This window comes from Hemibagrus wyckioides, linkage group LG01 (assembly GCF_019097595.1).
Source record: "Hemibagrus wyckioides isolate EC202008001 linkage group LG01, SWU_Hwy_1.0, whole genome shotgun sequence".
NCBI classification, from domain to species: domain Eukaryota; kingdom Metazoa; phylum Chordata; class Actinopteri; order Siluriformes; family Bagridae; genus Hemibagrus; species Hemibagrus wyckioides.
The window spans coordinates 12,008,406-12,030,927 of record NC_080710.1 but is presented as its reverse complement, the minus strand read 5'-3'; the positions used below and the strand labels follow the sequence as shown (position 1 = coordinate 12,030,927).

The following is a 22,522-nucleotide window of genomic DNA, read 5'->3' as shown; positions in this document are numbered from 1 at the left end:
CAAAGAAAAATCTGCCATCATAAAAGAACTGTGTTTGATCGCGGTGGTATTAAACCGGCCGCCGGTGAGCACATTGCATTCGGTGCTCCAACAGCCTCAAGTTATGACCGAAGAATTCTTTAACAAAGTGCGCTTTTTTCATCTGCATCAGCAAAACTGGGTTAAAATCATAGTAATCACAGTATAAAACCAGCTGTCAGTATCCTGCAATGATAATGACAACAATTAAGCCAAACATGATTATGGACATAAACAAACTAAGAACATTAAAAACAACCTCATTCCCAATTTGAAGTAGCTTTCTGTTTATGTGACATCTGTTTCTGAACAAGCCTGGACTGTGCTCATTGATGACCTAAGCAAGATGTTCTTTTTATCAGACTCTTTTTACCGGAGACCAAAAAATTTCATTTCTGCCTGTTTTGAGGTTGCCTATGTTTAGCACCGAATGTCTTTCGTCCTGTCCTGGTGCTTAATGGCTCACATTAAAATAGCCACTCAGAGCTTTAAGAATTTGTAGTTTTTTCCTAGCTTACTAATTTTACTTGTTGTTTTTTTAACTAGCCTACTAGGAGTAATTTATTGAAAGAAAAATTCCACAAAAACCAACGAGGGTTAGTTTCTGGAATGCCAGTACTGATAAAAAAGGGTTAAGTACAGCTCTATCATTAGGCTATCATCATGGCAGCACTTTATGGCACAGTCTCATATAGACGTTGTCACAGTGTGACAAGTAATAATCTTAAAAGACCACTGTAATCACACAGTCTAAAACCGGCTTGCAGGCCCAATCCTTGTTAGATTCTGAGAATGGATGAGACCGGGTGTTCTCAGGCTGGTATGGCTGCAAGCGAGGATCATTTCTACTGCTGCTCACAGTGAGGTTTAGTGTCCAGAAAATATGAAATATGCCTGATGCCTGTGATTGCATCAGTAGCCCTTGAGCTGCCCTCTACCTTAATTATAGTCAGCGATATTAAATTGGAAATGAAACAGTGCCTCCTCTCAAACACACACACACACAAACTCACAAGCAACAAACATAATTTGCTCATCATCCAGCAACAGCAATGGATGAACAGGTCAGAGAGAGCAATAAACAAACCAGTGCCTCAGAGATGGATCTCGGTTGCATGATTGCATCTTCACTTGTCTGTACATGACCGTGTAAATGAGTGTTTAGACACAGATAATAAACTTCTCAAAGTGTCTTACCCTTCCATTAGGCCACACGAGAAATAAAGACCTTTGATCACACATAACAGTAACTAATTCAGAAAATAAAGTCAATTGGTGTGCACTTGTTGTTCAGACAATTAAATGATGGCCGGCTGGTTTGATGTTTCTGTGGTAGACAGCAAATTGAATCAGAGCGCATTAAACGACTGACTGCCAGAGTTGAGTCGTTACAACATTTCAGCTCGCTAATTCCATTCAGTGACATGACTTGGGTTTTAGGAAGCTGAAGTTTTGTTGTTGGCCATATGGCTATGTGGCTTACACCTGAGTCCAAGCCCCAAATTAATCAACAAAACAGATTCTACACAAACTCACTCGATCAGTATGAGATTAGGAGGAAACTGTTGTACTAAGGCTGAATTTTAAACACTCAGCTCAGGCTGATGAAAGCAGCAGACTCAGTGTGTAGCAGTGAAACAGAGCACTCAATATCACAAAGAGTGCTGATCAGGGAGTCGGCCATTTTAAGAGCAGTATCAGTCGTAAAATCCTTCCGGTGCACTGGAACGTTCATCCCCTAAAAAAAAATCCCACAATGCCCAGCAAAAACCAGGGAGTGCTGATATTCTTGTGTTCCCTTACTGGAAATGACTATATATTTTCTGAAGTCCCTCAGCTCAAAAAGAAAAGAAAATTGGTCCTGTTTCTCGATAAATGCCACTGCTGATGTTTTATGTCGTAATGTCATCAGAAACTGAGTCATCAGTGTCGCAATGTGTAGTGAGCCAGGGTCCGTAGCAGTCCCCCAACATGTGTACACAATACACTGAGCCCTACTTAGGGAGCTGTTTGAGATGCACCTAAATACTTTTGTAATTGTGATACGGTGTACAGCACCCCTTTCAATTAGCATGCACACCAGCGCAGGATTAAAATATCCTAGATGTAAAACAATATTTAATTCATGTCAGTTGAGACCAGAATGTCGCAAGTACATAATTAACATCATTTGCATATCAAAAATATGTACCATTCAATTATTTCATTATAGCTCAGAAGCCAAGAATCTTTGCTAATGTTCTCATCAGAATTCCAGGCAAACATGCAGATAAGAGGACATGCATTACTACGAGTCTGACATGGATTCCCCGTTTGTGTCTGAGGCCTAAGGTTCTGCCCATCAGCCTTTTCTTCCAGTAAGCTTTGATGTCTCTTTTAGAGAAATTCTCCTTCAGAGAACATCTTTGTGGTTAGAATCCGTCCAAGCTTGGTGCCACGTCACTGAAGGCAAAATTAGCATTCTCAGCTCCACAATATCTAGTGCTGCCTAATGCAGTGCACTGGGGAGCCCTATAGACGACAGACTTGTCTGTCCAGGACTTCCAGCAGCGGCTCAGTATCAGGGATCCCTCATTAAAAGTGTTTTCTTGTTCATAAAAAAATAAACAAAATCATTAACTGAAACCACACCGTACATTTTCATTAAAAAAGCCGGGCCACTTAGGGAGTGTCCAAATGCATGGCTCTGTCAGCTTGTTTGTAGCTCTCATGGGAACGGGGATGCATCACCCTGTCTCCGTCTCTGACTGTGTCTGTCTCAGAGGAAGATTACAGTTGCAGGTTCTGCTGCATTTCCTCCATGCTGCTCACCAGTGTCCTGCCCTCTGGCCAAAAAAGTCAGCAAAGCCCATTATCACACCTCTGTCTCATTCACCATTACCCACAGAGTTATATGTGTGACAGATGAGTCCTCTGACAATCACCACCTTTTACCACGAGCCCAGACAAAAAAAGAGAAATGGAAAAAAAACCAAATGCTACTCCAGGTGGTTTAAACCGGCACTGGAGTCTCAAACTAATTGCTTTCTGAAGGCAACACCTCCCTGTCTCCATCTCTCTCTCTCTCCTAAAACAATTACTGCCCTTCCTCTCTCTCTCTCCGTGCTGTAATTTCTGGACCGACCCGACTCAAAGCCAACAGACAGCTGTTTGAAATTGGTGTGAGGGGAGATGCTCCTGGTGATTGAATGCCCCATCCAGATGTTGAACATGTATCAGTGTTGCAGGTGGTTTCTCTAGGTTTTTAATGTTGCGACAACTGAAGCTGGCAATACTCTGAAGAGCTGCCGCATCATTCATCGGCTTTGGGAAATTTTTTTATTTTTTTTAACATAGCACTCAAATATGAGATTCACATCCCGCATGAGGACTTGTTTACTTTCATTCTGTCTATTTGGGCAGGTTCCCAGGAGAGCCACTTCAAAAGGAAGTCTGATCTTGTGATAGCACACAACACCAGCCAGCACATTCACAAATACACACACACATATACACAACAAGCTAAACCGACACTAAGGTGGGTGGCCATGTGGGAAAATCCCTTTCCCTGCTTTTTTCCAGATAGCTACAATTGAAATACGAAGACTTCAGCAGCATTCACGCTGAGCATCAGACGTCATCTGTGCCTGAAAAGACATTTCTTTGTTATGGAATTCATTGCATTAAAGGCAGTCTTGTGTCTTACTCCAGTTCTTATTTTACTCACTACCACACAAAACAAAATGCCACTCTCTGATATAAAAGTAAAAGTAGAAACACAATATATAGCAGGTCTCAGCGTGAGTAGCCTCAGGCTGTAAAAAAAAAAAGCATTGCCCAGAGCTGCCTAGTAGCCTCTTTCTTGTTTTCATTAAGTCCCTTTGGCCTTTTTATTTTGCTCCAATACCACACATGTGGCACTGTGTGCCAAACTGTCCATATCAGCCTCGTAATTACACCAGTTGAAAGAGAAAAACCACCGTGATATGCTGAAGCTCAGTCTAAATCTGTGCTACTCTGCCCGGCAGCATTCCACCGAGGTGTCTAAAATTACAGTCTCAGTCTATGAGAAAGGCGTGCACAAAAGCAACTTCTGTTGACTTCATGTGGTTTTCTCCCATATGGTTTCACCACACAGTGGTCCTGATGAGGGCTGAAGCACGCCACAGAGCCCCACAGCATATTTCAAACCGTCACAGCCCAGATTGGATTCTGCGCTCTCTAAAACAAATGGCCACAGCTCGACCCATTAGACCTTCTAACAGTCTTCACTCGCGCAGCACAGCAGCAGCAGCCGAGCCGATTGATCAGCCTGGATACCTATTCTCCACCTGCTGTGATAACGCTCACGCACGATCAGCTACATACTTGTTTTTACAGAGATGATCACAGATATTGAAAGTTTAATCCTCTTTAATCCTTTCTCAAACCTTCATCTATTAAAGTTTCTTCTTTCATACCTTGTACCTTGTAATAATATTATAAACACAAACGCCTGTAGACTGCTGTAGGATAATCGTCCAAGAACAACCCATCTAGATAGGAAAATAAATACTTTTACACATAACTGACAGAAGCATGGCCTTCGGAGACATCTGAATTTCCAAACTAGATCATTATCTTTGACCTTGGCGTCATGAACATGCACGTTATTTTATCAGGAGACAGAAGAGCTGGAAGCAGAGGTGCTTGGGTAGAGTGATGACCTCCACAAATGTGCTTGACTAAAATCTTTATACTTCACTGATGTGTAAAGCCAGTCTCAAAGGTCTTGACAGAAGGGCATTTCCCATTGGCAAAGATGAAATAATGATTTTGAAGGAGAAAAAAGAGCATGTGGAAAAGAAAATGTGTCTGTGTGAGAAAAACAAAAAGACAAGTGATGTATGTTGCTCTTTGATTTACCTCCTGATAGTTCAGAACCATCCTCTGTAGGCATCTCCTTTATTCTCTGTGGTTGGGTGTTTTCTCTGTCAAATTCTCGAGCCTGAGCTGCAAAGCATAAATATTTCAGCATGTTCAAATCATATATCTGTAGCCAGAGGTCCAAAAAACAGAAAAAAAAATTTTCAAGAGAAACATAAGTAAACACAATCAGTAAATCTATCTGACCTACAATTACCATTTATTTTTAATGTAGTGCAAAAGCATTAGAATGCACTGAGGGTGTTACAGTACAAAAGTAAATAGTAAATGCAGGAAGGCTGTAATGATGCTGTGAGTACTTTCCATACCTGCAAAGCTTCCTTCAAGAGCTCTGCTTTGCTGACTTCCACTCACAGCTATAACCTTGACTGTGTACTCCTTCGTGGGATTGAAGTCATTTATTATCGCCTTGGTTTGACCCTTTCCAATTCGAAGCTCATTCCTCTCTCCGTCTACGATCAGACAGAAACCATTGACAGAAGGCTCATTAGCATGCATTACTATGCCATTTCATTAACGCTAACAAAGCTATCAAAGCTCATTTCTTATTCCGACTGCCTATTCGAGTCTCAATGTCAAGCGATTGGTGTGGAAGCAATCTGTTTACAGGACAATTCTGTAATAAAGATTCTGTTGGCTTTAGGTTCGCTGACAAGAATTGAGATGCAATTATCAGCCTAATGATTTATAAGGACATGATTATGTCTGTCCTGATGGAATGAGTTCAACAGGGTTGAGGAAATCCTTTAAAAATTGTCATAAGATGGGATTGAATTGCGGGTTAATTCAAGGGTAGAAGGGGGATTTATGTAGTATTTCTTCATAATGTATTGTAAAAACCGCCCCTAGAAAGTGACAGAGCATTTGCAGTCATAGCTTGATGCCTGTGGAACCAGCTGCCACTGGACATTAAAAGTGCTCCTTCCATTTCTGCTTTTAAATCTAAGCTCAAGACACACTTTTGTTCTCTGGCTTTCTTGGCCCACTAATCTTTCAGTCCATTTGTGCTCATCCCCTGCTGTTTGCTAGTTGTTTTTCTCTGCATATTTTACAATATGCTTTTTTTATTCTTTTCATATAATATGTTTTAATGTCCTTTGTACAGCACTTTTTTATACAATAGAAATAAAGATTACTTCCTTCCTTACTATAATCTTGTTGATATTTAACTCCTTGAAATCCCGCCTTATTCAGTTATCTTAAAGCATTATTCCACATCTATTAAAAATGGGTGAAAAATAAGTCTGAACCAGCAAAGGAATGAACAGGCATCCATGTAAAAAATTGCTAAAATGTATTTGCATTTAGATAACACAAACAAAAAAAATAAAATAATTGGTACAATTTAGTTTTAAAAATTGGCAACAATTTGCATTTTGGGGGGGCGGGGGGGGCGGGTAAAATTAAACTCAGGTAAATTCTGCATGATTAAATCAAGTAAATAATAGCACTGAAGTGAATTTTACATCCTTGCATCTTAAACTGGAGCTAAAATGAATATTATTACTACTAATACCCAGGACAACCTTGTACAAAATACACCGCCACTATACATTTTCTGTACATGTCTGAAAATGGCTGATTTTCCAAAGTTAAAGGTTTTTCCTAAACTGCCTACAGTAACTAAATGACTCATGTGCCAGTTTTTACATTTACTCATTTGCTCGTGTTTTTGAGCTAAGAGTGATGAGATGAGATGAGATGAGGTGAGATGAGATGAGATGAGATATACTTTTATTAATCCCCTGTAGGGGAAATTCAATTTTATTATGTCATGAGCAAAATTACTATAAATTTAAACCAGTAGCTAAATAAAATATACACACTGGTTTAGGTCACATGAATTTATTTTGTACAGAAATTAAAGCAAAAGTAATTCTAGAAACAAAGTGTATAACGAATTTAAAATGCAGTCCATCCAAACAAAATAGCCTAAAAATACCAACTAATATCACCTAAAAATAGAAAGCAATACTGTCCAAGTCAAAATGCAACACTCTGTCCATTTATTTTTTATAACCCTTTCTCTATAATTCATAGAGCTTGAGTGTATAGCAAAACTTTCTGTCGATTCTTATGGAGATGAATTTTAGCGATTATACTGGCTTGATGTCAAACTGTAAGAAATCAGCGTGTGGAAAGCTTTATGAATAAGATGTAGATTCCAGTTCAGTGGTGCACGTCTTCAATCTGAAATGCCCATAAAGAAATTTCCAGCTTCTTTCTGCTGTAGGCTGCATAGGAATGCATATTATTCCACCACACAGGTGTATTGGAAACATGCCAGTTCAGTACAATACACAGGAAATCACAGGACATATGAACACATGTGACTGAGAATGACATTCTGTATTACACACGCTGGGTATCAGCCTTGAACAAGTCTTTTTCACATGTTGTTAAGGCTCTATTTCACAACTTGTCCACTTTGCTTAACCTCACACACCTCTCCTTTGGTTTCACAAAAAGAACTCTGCTATGACTCCACTTAATTCCTTTACTCCTGGCATTGCCTCTCCTAATCAGACCACTGACCAATGATAGTGATTTAAATCCTCGTGGCCCACCAAGAGATCAATTCGAATGAGGAGTGGGTTAAATAGTGCTTGCTCAGCGGCAGCTTGGAGCATGATTGGGGTTAGAGAAGACCGAAGAGGTTCAAGGGCTGAAGACTTTTGTTTCTGCTGATGTGTCAGCACGTTTTAAGAACAAATGCTGCGGGCAGCAAAGTTTTACCAGGGCGTAATTCCTGGTGAGAGGACATCAAAGTATTCAGAAGTTTCATTTTGCTTCAGTGAGCTCAGAATATTTCTTGTAGGCAATACAGATTTTTTATATGGTATATACAGTATTTGACTTATATCTGAGTTTATATTTGAAGGAATCTTTTTAAGGGAATAGAGCAATTTTCAGCAACTGGAAATAGATATGCAATAACACTTATGCTTCCAGCTGTAATGTTCTTAAGAAAATGAATCTTCAATGTTTTTATCTGGAAAGACATCACTGAGTGCAATATTGCGAGCCAAAAGCTAAAGTTTTATCTTCGTTTGTTTAGTTTTGCGCTCAGCAGAAATCCTGGCCAAGTCTCACAAGTGAAGTGCATCAGGCTATGTGGGGGTCCTTTAGCGCTTAAATCAAGGAATCCATGAAGCCATAATTCCTAGTATGAAGTCTGGCTTTTTGCAAAAGGTAAACATCATGTGACCTCTCTCTCTCTCTCTCTCTCTCTTTCTCTCACACACACACACACTCTCTGTCTTCTATAGCTCAGGGATGACAGTATAGATATGGGATTTCAAACCCGCTCAGTTGACATCTAATACTGTAAACGCAGGATATGATGGTGACCTCGCTCTGACCTGTTCTGTTTCCGGCGCATCGCTCCAGGCCAAGAACAACCCCCCCCCTTAAAAACACACTGTGATCTGTGCTTAGTTCCCCACTTACGCTACCACATGTCCTCATTCAACCCCTTTTATCTCATCAACTCCTCACATCTTCCAATGGAACTAATTCTAGCAATTAAAACCACTTTGGACAGAGAGAGAAAAAAAATTTCAATAACAGAAATGATGGCCTTTCCCATCTGTTCATTCTGCTCAATTGGGTAATGAGGAATGGTCGTTCAGTCCTGCCAGGTTCAATATATGCAGAGGAATGCTAAAGAATGCTCTCAGCATGTTCGGACATGGCCTGGTATTGTCCCTCGGAAAAGGATTTGTGGCCTTTAACAAAAGGGCGAGCTTAGAGACCCGGTGGCTAATAAGCCCCTGATCCTCACAAAGCTTTTCTACAAGCCAAGGTTTGTGCCTTTGTCCCTGTTATTCCAAGCTATTTGAAAACAAGCCCTACTTCAACTGTTTGAAAACAGAAACTTCACAGTCATGCAGCACACACAATATGGACATGATGTACTCTGAAAAGCTGAAATGAAATATTGTACTCTGATGACTCTGCACTCTGATTGCAATGCTGCATGTCTTAGTCGTAATATGATGTGTATTTTATATATTACAAGGCATGCTACATAGAACAGTTGCAATATCATGAGCTGATATCACACATGGCATACACCAGACATTTCTGTGCTTTGTTAGAGCCTTTTTTTTTGCTAAGGCCTTCACTGAGAGAGATAACCAGCTGTGATAATGTGCAGCTCTATATGAGCCATCAGGTTAAATGGGAAACTGTCAGGATTTTATGTGAATGTGTGCAAATTGCAGGCTTGTAAGTGTTATAGGATCTTTTCTGGTTTGTACCTGGCTTGTACAAACAGCCACAAACAGGCACTTAAAAGTAAGGAATGAAGAGCAATTCATCATTATCCTTATACACATTCATCACATACCTGGCACACTGCTGTAAATAAATCTATAGCCATCGTTTTCTCCCTTTGGCTCCTTCCATAACACATGCAACTTGTCAGGACCCATGACTTTAAATCGTAGTCTTCGTGGGCCTGCAACTGGAAGAGAAACATGTCAAAAAAAATTATATTTTGTTATAAACCAATATTTTTTTAAGTGCCCTGTACCTTTTACAGGGACCATGTGGAATATACTCGCATGCACTTCTATATCAGGTGCATTTGAACAAAAGATATTTCAAATGAAGCAGCAAAGGCTATGGAACGAATATATCTAAATATAAATATTTCTGGATATTATAATGTGAGTAAGGCCAAGAGAAGCATTGAGAAGCTGGTGTTAGAGAAAAGAATGATGCTTTTAAAAAAAATAAATAAAAAAATGTTAGACACTACTACACTATTTTTATAGCCAGGGATAGGTATTATTCAAAACAATTTTATCAATGTCAAATCTCTACCATTTTCGTACACACACCAAAAAAGAAATTGAATGAACTGTTTTTCTAGGAACAGGAGAAAATTTATTTTGGATGTCCTTTTTCTCTCCCATTCAATGATTCATCATAATGTATTCTTTTTAAATAAATTGAGCAGGTGAAAACTAGCTCGTGGCTTGTCATTAAGTCAATACCCATCCCTAGCTACTAATTTCACAAAGGTGGAAAGCCAGTAAAGAGAGCACCATTTTATAACCCTCCTTATTAGTAACATTTTTTTTTGCTTTTTAAAAGCTGACAAAAGGTCAGGTCTCCCAAAATAATTAACCATCAGAGGAGAGCTAATCCTTCTGAACGTGAATCGGTTTTAAAAAGCTGTAAAGTGTTATACGTGTGCTTAGCCACCACGCCCAGTGCACACACATTCCTGCTGAAACACACTGAAATCCCAAAGCACTTATTTCATTCACTAATTCTACACACAGATAAGGAAGCTCCATCATTTCTTTACATGCTGCCACACAGACGAAATGATAAGAATATGTAGCCTACTGAATGTTGGCATGTAAAGATGAATGGTTTCAAAAAGAAAGTCAAGTCCGACACAAGCACTACTACTCAGTGGTATCTGGAAGTGAAAACTAGAAGAACAAAAGAGCAAAAAACTACTGCTCTAAATTCACCAACCTGAAATTGTGGATTGGATTTCTGCTGCAATTTGTTCACTGAGGGGGCAGAGATCTCTCTTCTCAAGAGACCATCAACTCCACACTCATTTCTGAAGAGACCATCAACTCCACACTCATTTCTGAAGAGACCATCAACTCCACACTCATTCCTGCACTCTCAAAAAAAGGACCTGTGCCTTTGAGGGATGCTGAACTGAAAATCCGCTTGTGTAAGAGCACATTGCAAACATTTTATATAAGACAAAGTGGTGGGGGAAGTGCCTGAAAAAGTAGTTCTGGACTACTGCTGTTATTTCGGATGAAGGGACATGAGTGATACAAATGTACATCACTGTCATAGCCATTTCCTGAGATGTAAAACTGCTGCAGAAGGGAATGTGGCAAAGCAGGTCATTTCGTAGAGGATTACTCGTAAAAATGTCTTTGGTGGTTTTTTGACAGTAAAGTGCTCTGTGACAAAGTGACTGCATTTGGGGAACTCTTTTCTGCCATCGCGGCTTAATGGTAACAAGTGACGAGCGGTTATTGAAACGATAACGAAAAGGTACGAGCAGGAGGTCCCGTATCTTTGTATATTAGGAGACATACTGCCGCAAATCCACCAGCCTTTGATGTGCTTATTTTTCATCCATTTGAAGACTTTGGCAGAGAGCACTTACTCCGAATCCACAGACTCCTTTTATCATCACTCTTCTGCTCACTTTAAATGACATGGGCCTCTTTTGAACTTTAATCTTTTACCAACATGGAAATCCCTGCTGGGGGAATTAAAATATTAACGCCTACAGAAGACAGACGGGTCATGACTGTTTCACTACATATTCAGAGGTATTAATGAGATGCAAAAAGAGTGTAAATCTGCGCTGAGGCGCCAGGCGAGGGGATGGGTGACAGATTCTCACTTTCCCTAAAAAGATTAGCCTAGCTCCAGAGAAACGTGTAAAATCAAACTGAACCGGTTTATAAGTAAATCGTATTTCTAAAAGTGCAGAGTTTTAAAACCTTTTAGGTTTTAGGTAAGATTCCATGCAGTCTGCTTAGAAATGATGTTCACTCTGAATAGTGTCATATTTCATCACAACTTGAAGATAGATACTGCCAGGTATAATAGCCTTCCCACACAGCCTCATCACATTCTGCTCAAAATGGCTTTCATCAACATCTGAAATTCCCCATTCATATTCAGCAAGTTTTGCACTCTGTACTTTTACACATTTTCCATTCTGCGGATTTGCTCTCTGACTTCAATCAGGTGCTGCAGTTCGGAATGCCAAAGTGCCACACATACCGTCATTCTGCCTATAAGATATATCATATACTTGTCTCGTTTTTCCTTCTGCTTGATCTGCTTTCGTCTCAGTTATCTCAGGGGATACTTTATATACTTTATATACTTATATGATGAAGCTTTTCGCAGAGCCATGGCAAAACTCAGTCATATACAGACAGGAATCACACTAAAGAAAAACTTTTTTCTCTCTTTTGATGAAGGAAATCTTGCATGAGACAGAGAGCTGGAGTAGTCTAAACAGTGTTCTTCATACTAATAGGCCTGTACACCTGTTTGTCAATAATCCAAGAGTGCAGAAATTGGGATTAAGAATGAGAGAGAGAGAGAGAGAGAGAATGACTGAAAATAATTGATAGGCTTATACCTTGCAGTAGTCTGGCCTCTCATAAGAATACAAAACTCCTTCCAAGCAGACCAACCAATTATATACTTAAGTCCTCCGGAGGGATTTCTTTTTGTCCCCTTACTCTCTTTCTCTCTCTCTCTCTGTCTGTCTCTCTCTCTCACTCTCTCTTTGTGGACTTTCTAAAGACTGTTCAACAGTAATGATACTATTGAAATAAACAATTAACACCACACACAAATTTCAATCAAGGTATATGTCAGAACTGTTCACCTGGACATGTGCTCAAGTGCTGGACACAAAAAAGACAGTCCACATGATTAATGAGGCGAGTAAGAAATGCCTCAAGTGAACCTGCACATGGAAGCAAGCAGGCTACGGATCAAAAACAATTACTTACTTTGCCCTTTTGTAGGATCTGGAAACTGCACCAGTGCCAGGAATATTAGCGGCCACAACACGGTCATTCTCAGTCTGACTACCTGCATTCCTTCAGACGAGTGAGCCAACGAGCCTTTTCTGTACCTAGAGCGAGGGAGAAAGGAAGAGTGAGGAGTGCTAAAGCTGCTGGACGTTGCCTCGAAGAGAGACAAGAAAGGGGGCAGGGACACGCCATTCTGTGGGTCAGAAACACTAAGGACTTTGTTGTGATGTGATGAACGGGCAATAAGAATCCACTTCCTGAGTGCTATTGTTGTTCACAAGAACAAGCAGATCTGTACAGGCTCTTGTCATTCAGCCTGAAGGCTGGACGGAGCTTCGTGAACGCAGATGCCTGGGCTTGCTCAAGAGGATTATTTTTACTTTAAGTTTCCATACTGGACTATATCAGGGTCAGATAATGATGATGATGATGATGATGATGATGATGATGAGCAGTGGCCAATAAACGTATCCATTTGTGGGTATTACTGAATGTAAAATGAAGTTACATTTTTTTCTGAACTCAGTAAGCTAGAGGGGGAAAGTCTTGCCTTAAAGGCAGGGTGGTTATATTAGATCTACAACAATAGCAAAAAATAAATAAATAAATAAATCAATTGTTTTGATTTCTGGTTAAAATGAGCCCAAAGCATAGCTGTAGAGCTTTATAGATTTAGATGCAGTTTATATAGTCACCTGCTACACAGGCTGCCGCTGCTGCTGCTGCTAATAATAATAATAATAATAATAATAATAATAATAATAATAATAATAATAATAACAGAGGTTATTTCACAAAATGACCCCTGGAGAGTCAGCCTCTTGAGAGGGCAGCAGTACAACAAGGGTTAATCTTTAACTTGAACCCATAAAAGCTAACAAAAGCCTGTTGCTTGAATTGCAAGTTTTAGATATTTTTATTTGTTTTTATTTTATTTATTTATCGCTAACCTGCTTATCTAATTTCTCTCAGGTTGGAAAATGGAAATGAAGCTGCCTTTTGTTGGCAGTTTTCTCTCTGCCCTTAAAATTAAACGAGTCGATAGAATAAGCTCTTACCTGCCACACCATTCAGTTGAAAGGGAAATAAATCCGTTTTCATTCAAACCCAGAGAATTAAACGCTCTGTCTTGTATTCCTTCTTTCGTTTCTGTGCCCCAGAGTTAGCTCCGAAAGCCAGCTTCGTGCTGTGACTGTGACTGTGTGTGTGTGTGTGTCCGTGTGTGTATATATATATATATTTGTGTGCGTGCGCGCGTGCGCGCGCGTGTGTGTGTGTGTGTGTTAGGTCGGTCCTTACTTATCCATGCCTCCTCCTCCTCCTCCTCCTCCTCAGCTCCTCAGCACTTCACCTCGTTTCATCCTCACTCGAGCTCGGCGGAGAAAAAACCACAGCGCGCGACCAATTAGCGCGCGAGAGGTAAAAAGGTGGGAGCCTCAAAACTTGAGCTCTAGCGAACCTCACCACATCCTCACTTCACCTCCCAACATCCTCACATCCTCACTTCACCTCACAACATCCTCACATCCTCACTTCACCTCCCAACATCCTCACATCCTCACTTCACCTCACAACATCCTCACATCCTCACTTCACCTCAGCACATCATCAATCATGTCCATTACTGTCTTATTCTACAGATCTGTTATTTAGTTCGAATGTATTTTGCTATTATTGACTTAATACTCATATGTTTAGCTATAGTCATTGTCAAAGACTGATCATTGTCACCTGTGGACTAAACACTAGGCTTTTCTTCTAGATCTTTCTGTAAGATTTGAAATGATGTGCTCTTCTAGCGTAAAGGTACAATAGGTATTACTTCAAGCTTAAAGCTGCAATAGGTATTACTTTTACCTTAAAGGTGCAATAGGTATTATTTTTACCTTAAAGGTGCAAGAGGTATTACTTTTAGCTTAAAGGTGCAATAGCTATTACTTCAAGCTTAAAGGTGCAATAGGTATTACTTCAAGCTTAAAGGTGCAATAGGTATTACTTTTAGCTTAAAGGTGCAATAGGTATTACTTTTAGCTTAAAGGTGCAATAGGTATTACTTCAAGCTTAAAGGTGCAATAGGTATTACTTTTAGCTTAAAGGTGCAATAGGTATTACTTTTAGCTTAAAGGTGCAATAGGTATTACTTTTAGCTTAAAGGTGCAATAGGTATTACTTTTACCTTAAAGGTGCAATAGGTATTACTTTTAGCTTAAAGGTGCAATAGGTATTACTTCAAGCTTAAAGGTGCAATAGGTATTACTTTTAGCTTAAAGGTGCAATAGGTATTACTTTTACCTTAAAGGTGCAATAGGTATTACTTTTAGCTTAAAGGTGCAATAGGTATTACTTTTACCTTAAAGGTGCAATAGGTATTACTTTTAGCTTAAAGGTGCAATAGGTATTACTTTTACCTTAAAGGTGCAATAGGTATTACTTTTAGCTTAAAGGTGCAATAGGTATTACTTCAAGCTTAAAGGTGCAATAGGTATATATTAGTTCTTATATATTTATTTAATACTTAAAGCCATTGTTTCTGTCATTTTACATCATGTCAATGTAAACGTCATTTTGTCATTTACGTCATAAATCTTCATGAGGAGACTTCACAGGCTTATAGATTTGTAACTTGACTTTCAAGCAATTTGAGGCAAGACATGACAGACTTCGCTAATGGTAACACTAGTTAGCGACTGCAAGGAATTAGTGTCTATAATGAACTCAAAAACTACACTGACCTAATGGTTCCTCATGAGCCCTTGATTGCTGTTGTAGAAAGGACATTATTTACATTTACATTATTTACTGTCCAGTGTCACCCAAATGAAGATGGTTTCCCTTCTGAGCTTGGTTCCTCTTTAAGGTTTCTTCCCTCATATCATCTCCTCAGGCTCCTCATTAGGAATAAAATAGTTAGTTGACTTCAAACTTTATAAATTTTTCCCCCTCTATGATCATTGTTAAAAGCGCTATACAAAAAAATTGAATTGAATTGAATTGAAGTTAGCAAGATGAACCAACTGAATCCATTTTTGGGTGTGGGGTTCAGACATGATGATGAATGTAAAGGCTTATTTGTTGGTTTTAGCATGAAACTTGAGGCTTTGGGACCCGGGTCTTGTTTGAGCACAGTGTTTAGATAAGGAGCACAAGCTCCAAAGACCGCCAACATGTCCATGAAAGACGTTTCAACATTGTAAGACATTTTATGGTGGTTAATCTTAGAAACGGAAGTTCACCTGCTGCCTTAAATACATGAGTAATATAAACTTTGAGTAAAATAACCTTTTTTTCAGCTCACAAGACCATGGATTACTTGAAGTTTTATTTTTGAACAAACTTGAGCTCAATATCCAAAGTCGTCATGACAATTGGAGTCAACTCAGAATTTTATTATGAAATAAATCTTGAATGACATTGAAATTTGCATATTAATTATCATACAAAGATAGAAATGGTAGAAAAACATTATTCTGTAAAAGCAAAACTAGGAAGTGGAAAATGAAGACCTACCCTGACTGTAAATCAAGTGGCCATGTTGAGATATGAGGGTGTCACCCCACATTCCCATATTCTCATCTTCATTTCCCCTTTCTGATTTTTACCGAATAAAATTTTGCTGTCTCTTACTGGGGTCTCCTGAGACTAGAGCCTTGCACTGATGCTCTGCCTCATGGCCCTGATAAATGAACAATGAAGAGAAGTCACAGCGTTGAACAGAAGTGGACGATGCTACACCATATGGTCTTCAGTGAATTCTTAAGGAATAAAATGTCATCAAGATGCATAAATCTGGCTAATTCAAAACAAAAAATTCTTGAGCATGCATAACATTAGGTGGTACTGAACATCTCAAGACAGAAAAGATATGCAGGTTTTTAAAACTTAAAACTATTGCGGTATAAAAAATATTTTGACACTGATACTCAATTAAAGTGGCACTTCCTGAAACGAATGTAGTATCCCACTGAAAATAGACTATAATTAATCTTGTATTAATTTTCGTTCATAATGCATTCATATTTAATAATTGCTTTATATTGCTGGTAATTGAACTGGCAAAGGTTCTGGTATTCAGCTGAGATTGTTCGAACTTTATAACACTTAAAATGAATACAATATGCACATTATCTCATGATCATTCTTTATTGAAGCCATGGAAAGATGGTTTCTGGGATTAATTATAGGTTTAATAATATCATGTATGTCATCTAAAACAGACTGGTGCAGTTGACAGCATTGCCAACTCACAGCTCCATGATCCTCAGTTTGATCCTGAGACCAGGAGACTGTGTATGTCTCTCCCATGTCTCTGTGGTTTCTTTTGGGTTTTACGGTTTCCTCCCACCAAAACATGCTAGCAGGTGTAGTGACCAGACTAAATTGCCTCTAGGTATGAATGAGTGTGTGAACATGTGGTTGTGAAAGACTGGAGCTACATCAAGTTTGTAATTCCTGCCCTGTGCTCCGTGTTCACAGGATAAATTGTGGGCTCACCACAGCGTTGAGCAGACTAGAGTGCATACCGAAGAAGAATGAATAAAAGAAAGTTTTCTAAACTAGATTCAGTCATATAAAAAAGCCAAAAAAAAAAGGTAACTCTCGGTTTTCAGAGTCATTTTCCAGGGACGCTATCTTAAAGTCTTCTGAAACAGGAGCACACTGTTCCTGAAGTTATGATAGGTTTGTACTTGTTTTAATTCCACATGCTCTCTCAGTTGCAGCTCGCATTTACATGAAGTGCTTCCCACACACCAGTAAAGTTCAGGCTTGGTGACACCTGGTTCCTGTAACTGAGACACTGAAGCTGCAAGCTCAACCACTCCTGAGTGGTCTATTCCTAAATGACAAGCCAGGCCATAATGAAGGATTGGGGGCTAATCAGTGGCTGCATTCATCAGGCTCAAAAAGAACCCTGCGCTGCTCTATGTCTTATAATTAAGCGTGGGACACAGCATGGACGACCGTCAATAGCACTCAGCATGACTCTAGAAATGCTGCAGAGCACAAAATGTACAGCACAGACACACGCACACCAGGCAGTTCAGCAGAAGGCCAGGCACAAGTTCAGGATTAAATGCAAAAAAAAGTTATATAAGTTGAATAAGGTGTAACGTTAACGTTATTATTTTTAGGCATTTGATGGCTTTATACTCAGATGATAATGACGATCTAGTTCATCTCAAGTTAGTTGAACCCACAGGATTTCATCAGGATCAGTTCTCCATATGCAGATCCAGCTCAGGCTTGTATTAAATTACACAGTAAACAAGGATTCTCCACCGTAAAATTCATTTTATGACCAGGTTTAATAATAATTGTCAAGAAAACTATCCTCATGTGTAACATTTCACAAATAAGTGCAATAAAGATAATCCATATTCAGCACTCAAGGTGAGCTGAGATATCTAAGAGGGGGAAAAAAGGTAAGAGATTTGAAGCATATCCTCCCCTACCTATCCTACCATGTTTTCTATAACCATCACTCAAATGTTATGAGCCCACAGTTAAAGCATTTCGACCCATATAACAACCACAAACGTAACATTTCACAAACAAGCACAATAAAGATAATCTATGCTCTACGCAGAGTTTGGGCTATGATATCTTCTTCATAAAGCTTTCCTTAAGCTGTCTCTTCACCTTGTAAAGTGCTAAGAGATACAAGGCAATCGTTGTCTAGTCTGCCTTTCATTTAAGTTTTCTAAAGCCATCAGTCAAAAGTTGCAAGCCAACAGTAAAGGATATTGAATTCAGAACCATCCACCTAAAGCCTGTGCAATATTTTATTCTCTGACCACCCTGGCAGTAGTAAAGGTGAGCTGACAGGACAATACACCAAGAGATAATTTGCTGGGTTAAAGTGTTTTCAGAGAGGTGCCAAATGTATCTGAGAACTACAGGTGAGAGAAAAGCCTGTCAGTTCAAGCAACGGTTGACATCTGATAAGAATCATCCATCAGCTGTAACTGTGACTCTGAGGCCTATTGAACAGCGAGTGCTTGAGTCCACTCCTTTACCTTGACTGGCATTGTATAGTCTAGAACAACATGCTTTAAGTCAGTTCGATTTTTTTTGTCATCCCATCCATATACTCACTTACCACTAGGAAAAATATCATGCCTCCAGGACCATGTTATAACACAGAATACCATAAAGGGCCTCCTACATATATAATACACCTCTATATTGTTTCTCTGTCATTACAAGGTAAACAGAAAGTGCAGGAAAAAAGATGGTGTAAACTGAAAAATTAAAATTAAACTAACCACTATTTCAGACAACCTAGCTTTCATCTTAGAAACTGTTGCCTTTCACAGTATTGTAAAGGTTTAAAAGGTCTCTAATTTGTATTCATTTGCTCCAGTATGCTAAACACTTCTGTTTTGCTTTTTACACTTTGAACTGTTGTACTCCCAATATGTTATGTGTTTCAAGTGCACTGCTGTTTTCTCCGTTCTACAAGAATTTTACTGACCACAGTTAGTTTCTTCTAATGTCTTATATATTAATCTCTTCTTTCAAACAGTTCTAATGAATTTCTTTTGTGGGTAAATCCTTTAATAAACAGGAGCATTTGCATATATATATATATATATATATATATATATATATATATATATATATATATATAAAATGCATCATTTGTTATATATTATATATTTATTATATTATCATATATCATCATAATTTTCAAATAATTTTAATCTGTAATTTGTAGAAAAAGTGTTATGTTCCTATTTGCATTTACATCTGTTAACACACACCTATCATCAGAAGGATTCCCAAAATCCAGTGTGTATGTTTATATTACAAGATTTATTGCCATCAGAATAGATGTCATGAACCAGTCAGTTCTATTGTTGCTCCTAGACTCAGTGCCTTCACATTTCTGTGTGAAGACAGCAAACTGAAGACAGCAGTACTTTTTTTTAAGTGCTGGAAGGTAAAGTAGCCCAGGAAGAACTTGAGTCAGGCATTTAAAGTCTAAAAGCTCTTAAGACCTTCAAGGTTCTGAGACCCTCATTCAGAATTCTGGGATTTACAATCCTGTTACTTTCCGTACTGTCAGCACTTTTCACACCTCCATCCAGTAAAATTCAAGTCTTTACTACTGCACCACCAAAAACTCAAGGAGATGGGGGTTTTCTCTGTTATACAGGTATAAAAGCTGTTAGTGAAGCATTGCTTCTGTGTAACATTAAAATTCTCCTTGTGACAAAGAAATATTCCTAAATTTCCAAAAATTTAATCATCTAATCTTAAAAACTTCACAAATGTATTCTTGAATATATTCATTCATTCATTCATTTATTCATCCATTCATTCATCCATCCATCCATCCAGCCATCCAGCCAGCCAGCCAGCCATCCATTCATTTATTCATTCATTTATTCATTCATCCATTAATTCATTCATTCATTCATTCATTCATTCATTCATTCATCCATCCATCATCCATCCATCCATCCATCCATCCATCCATCCATCCACCCATCCATCCATCCATCCATCCATCCATCCATCCATCCATCCATTTATTCATTCATCCATTAATTCATTCATTCATTCATCCATCCATCCATCCATCCATTCATTTATTCATTTATCCATTCATCCATCCATCCATTTATTTATCCATTCATTTATTCATTCATCCATTCATTAATTCATCTATTCATTCATTCATTCATTCATTCATTCATTCATTCATTCATCTATCCACTCATTAATTCATTCATTCATCTATTCATTCATTCATTCATTCATTCATCCATCCAGCCATTCATTCATTTATTCATTTTCAGAAACCATTCTGATTAGGGTCATGGTGGATCAAAAGCCAGTCCTGGGAACAGACTGCTCCATCCAGTGGATTTTAATTCTTTACTACTGCACCATCGAAAATGGATGGAAACCTGCCTTATACAGTTATTGAAGCGCTGCTTCTGTCATATTTATTCTGCCATCACAGATGCTTTCAGGAATATACAAAAATGATTTGCTTTAAAAGCCTGTTTGTGACATCACAAAAAAAGCTGTTTTCTGTACAAGACATCATGACTATGCAAAACATGAATATGCAAAATATAATTTAGCTTTTTTTGGTTTGTTTACACATGTTTGTGAGATCACAGATGCATTCTGGAATAGGCAAAACCTAATTTGCCTTAAATACCTGTCTGTGACATCACACATGCATTTTGGAACATGCAAAGCACAATATGTGTTTTCTAAATACATGGCTGTGACATCACAGATGCATTCTGAAAAATGCAAAACATAATATATGTTTTAAAAACACGTTTGTGACAACATAGATGAAATTTGGTATATGCAGAACATAATTAGCAAGTATTTTTATACTTGTGACTTTAAAGGTACTTTCTGGAATATCTACGTATCTGCTTGCTGGGAAACAGTCCTCTCTGTGTGCAGAACACTGCTGTCCTCTTGTGGTCAGTATGTAATAAGACATATAAGACCCACACACCGTAGTCAATGGAAGAGGACAAAACAACAATAAATAAATTAATTAATTAAACACACTCTCTTGGAGAAACTTTTGGTGTGACTACACTATAGACACCTGACCATCACACCCCTATGTGAGTCTTCACCAAACTGTTGCTACAAAGTTATGTAGAATATAAAGGATACCTTTATATTCTGTAACATTACAGAATCCCCTTCACTGGACCTAAAGGGACAAAACATGTCCCAGCATGGCAATGCCCATGTGCACAAAGTGGGCTCCATGAAGACATGGTTTGTTAAGGTTGGAGTGAAGTGAGTCCTGACCTCAGCCCCACTGTGGGATGAATTGGAACACTGACTGCACCCCAGGCCTCCTCACCAACATCAGTTCCTGAACTGACTAATGCTCTTGTAGCTGAATGAACAAATATTCCACATCCACATTTCAGCATCTAGTAGAAAGCCTTCCCAGAAGAGCGGAGGTTGTTATAACAGCAAAGTAGGATGAAAATCTGAAATGGGGTGTTTAAATAGATCATTTTAATCTGCATGTAAGTATTTAAGTGTTTAAAATACCTGATAAAATGGCTTCAAATGTCTGAAATGTTTTGTTGATTGTTGGGGCTGTCGAGTATCATAATGTGACTCCTTGGATATACAATACAGAGCATAGATGAAAGACTACATACCCATTGCCCATACAGCAATAATGGGTTTTATTTTTTAACACGTAATTGTTCACAAAAATCATTGTTTTGCTATGACCAGCTCAGCTTCTGAATTAGACCTGAAATTTAAACCCTATCTATTGAAAAGAAGGTTAAGACTTAAGAATATGAAAGACTAAATAGTTGTGCAGGGATAAGTGGACTAAAGACCTTTCTAGAAGTTTTTTTTTATTTTGTTAGACATTAGCAGATGAGACACAGTGCTGAAATTCTCTAACCAGATATTAACCATGGTGTTATGTTAAAAAAAGATATATTTGAAAAATTATGTAACAAAACAGATACAGATACAGGCTTTCATTTTTCTTTATTGTGATGTCAATATTTTCTAATAACGTACACCCACAATGTTTCTCCAATCTCTCACATCATCTGAACAGCATTAGGATTTAAAGAGGTTTCTTTAAATAACATTTGAATCACTTTTATAAGATTTCTCTGTTGATTTTCCCCATATTGTGGATTGAATTCTTCTTCTTCTTATTATTATTATTATTAGTAGTAGTAGTAGTAGTATTGTTGTTTTTGTTGCTTTTATTATTGTGCTTTTTATTTTTAATGCTATTTTTAAATAAATTATAAAATTGTAATTTTCCTCTTCTGCAAACTTTTACACTTAGCTGTAAATTTATCGAATTTTATCGAAATATTTCTAACTACAGCTTAGAGCATAATTAGCATTCATTCATAATCACATAACCATAATAGCATAATAGCAGCACAATCAAGTTGTAATAAACGAAATATGAGCCTGTCTCGCTGTAATATAATCACAAAAATAAATACAGTATAAAAGTTACAGCTTTAGTCCCAAGGGGGCGCTATTGCAGCATTAGCCTTCCC

The 22,522-nt window shown here is 38.3% G+C and overlaps 1 protein-coding gene across 4 annotated transcripts in view; it reads right to left on the bottom strand.

The window, feature by feature from the left end:
- Window positions 1-13,715, bottom strand: part of col14a1a (collagen, type XIV, alpha 1a) — an 86,038-nt gene extending 72,323 nt beyond the window's left edge. For 2 of the 4 annotated variants that reach the window (XM_058389528.1, XM_058389537.1), the window contains exons 1-5: window positions 13,538-13,715; window positions 12,456-12,580; window positions 9,275-9,391; window positions 5,232-5,375; window positions 4,903-4,989 (exon numbers count right to left, since the gene is read on the bottom strand). In XM_058389528.1, coding sequence (XP_058245511.1) covers window positions 4,903-4,989; window positions 5,232-5,375; window positions 9,275-9,391; window positions 12,456-12,543 — 436 coding nt within the window. In that variant the 5' untranslated portion in view covers window positions 12,544-12,580; window positions 13,538-13,715. The remainder of the gene's footprint in view (window positions 1-4,902; window positions 4,990-5,231; window positions 5,376-9,274; window positions 9,392-12,455; window positions 12,581-13,537) is intronic. The other 2 variants (XM_058389519.1, XM_058389545.1) reach the window with 2 other exon arrangements.
- Between the last annotated feature and the right edge of the window lie 8,807 nt (window positions 13,716-22,522).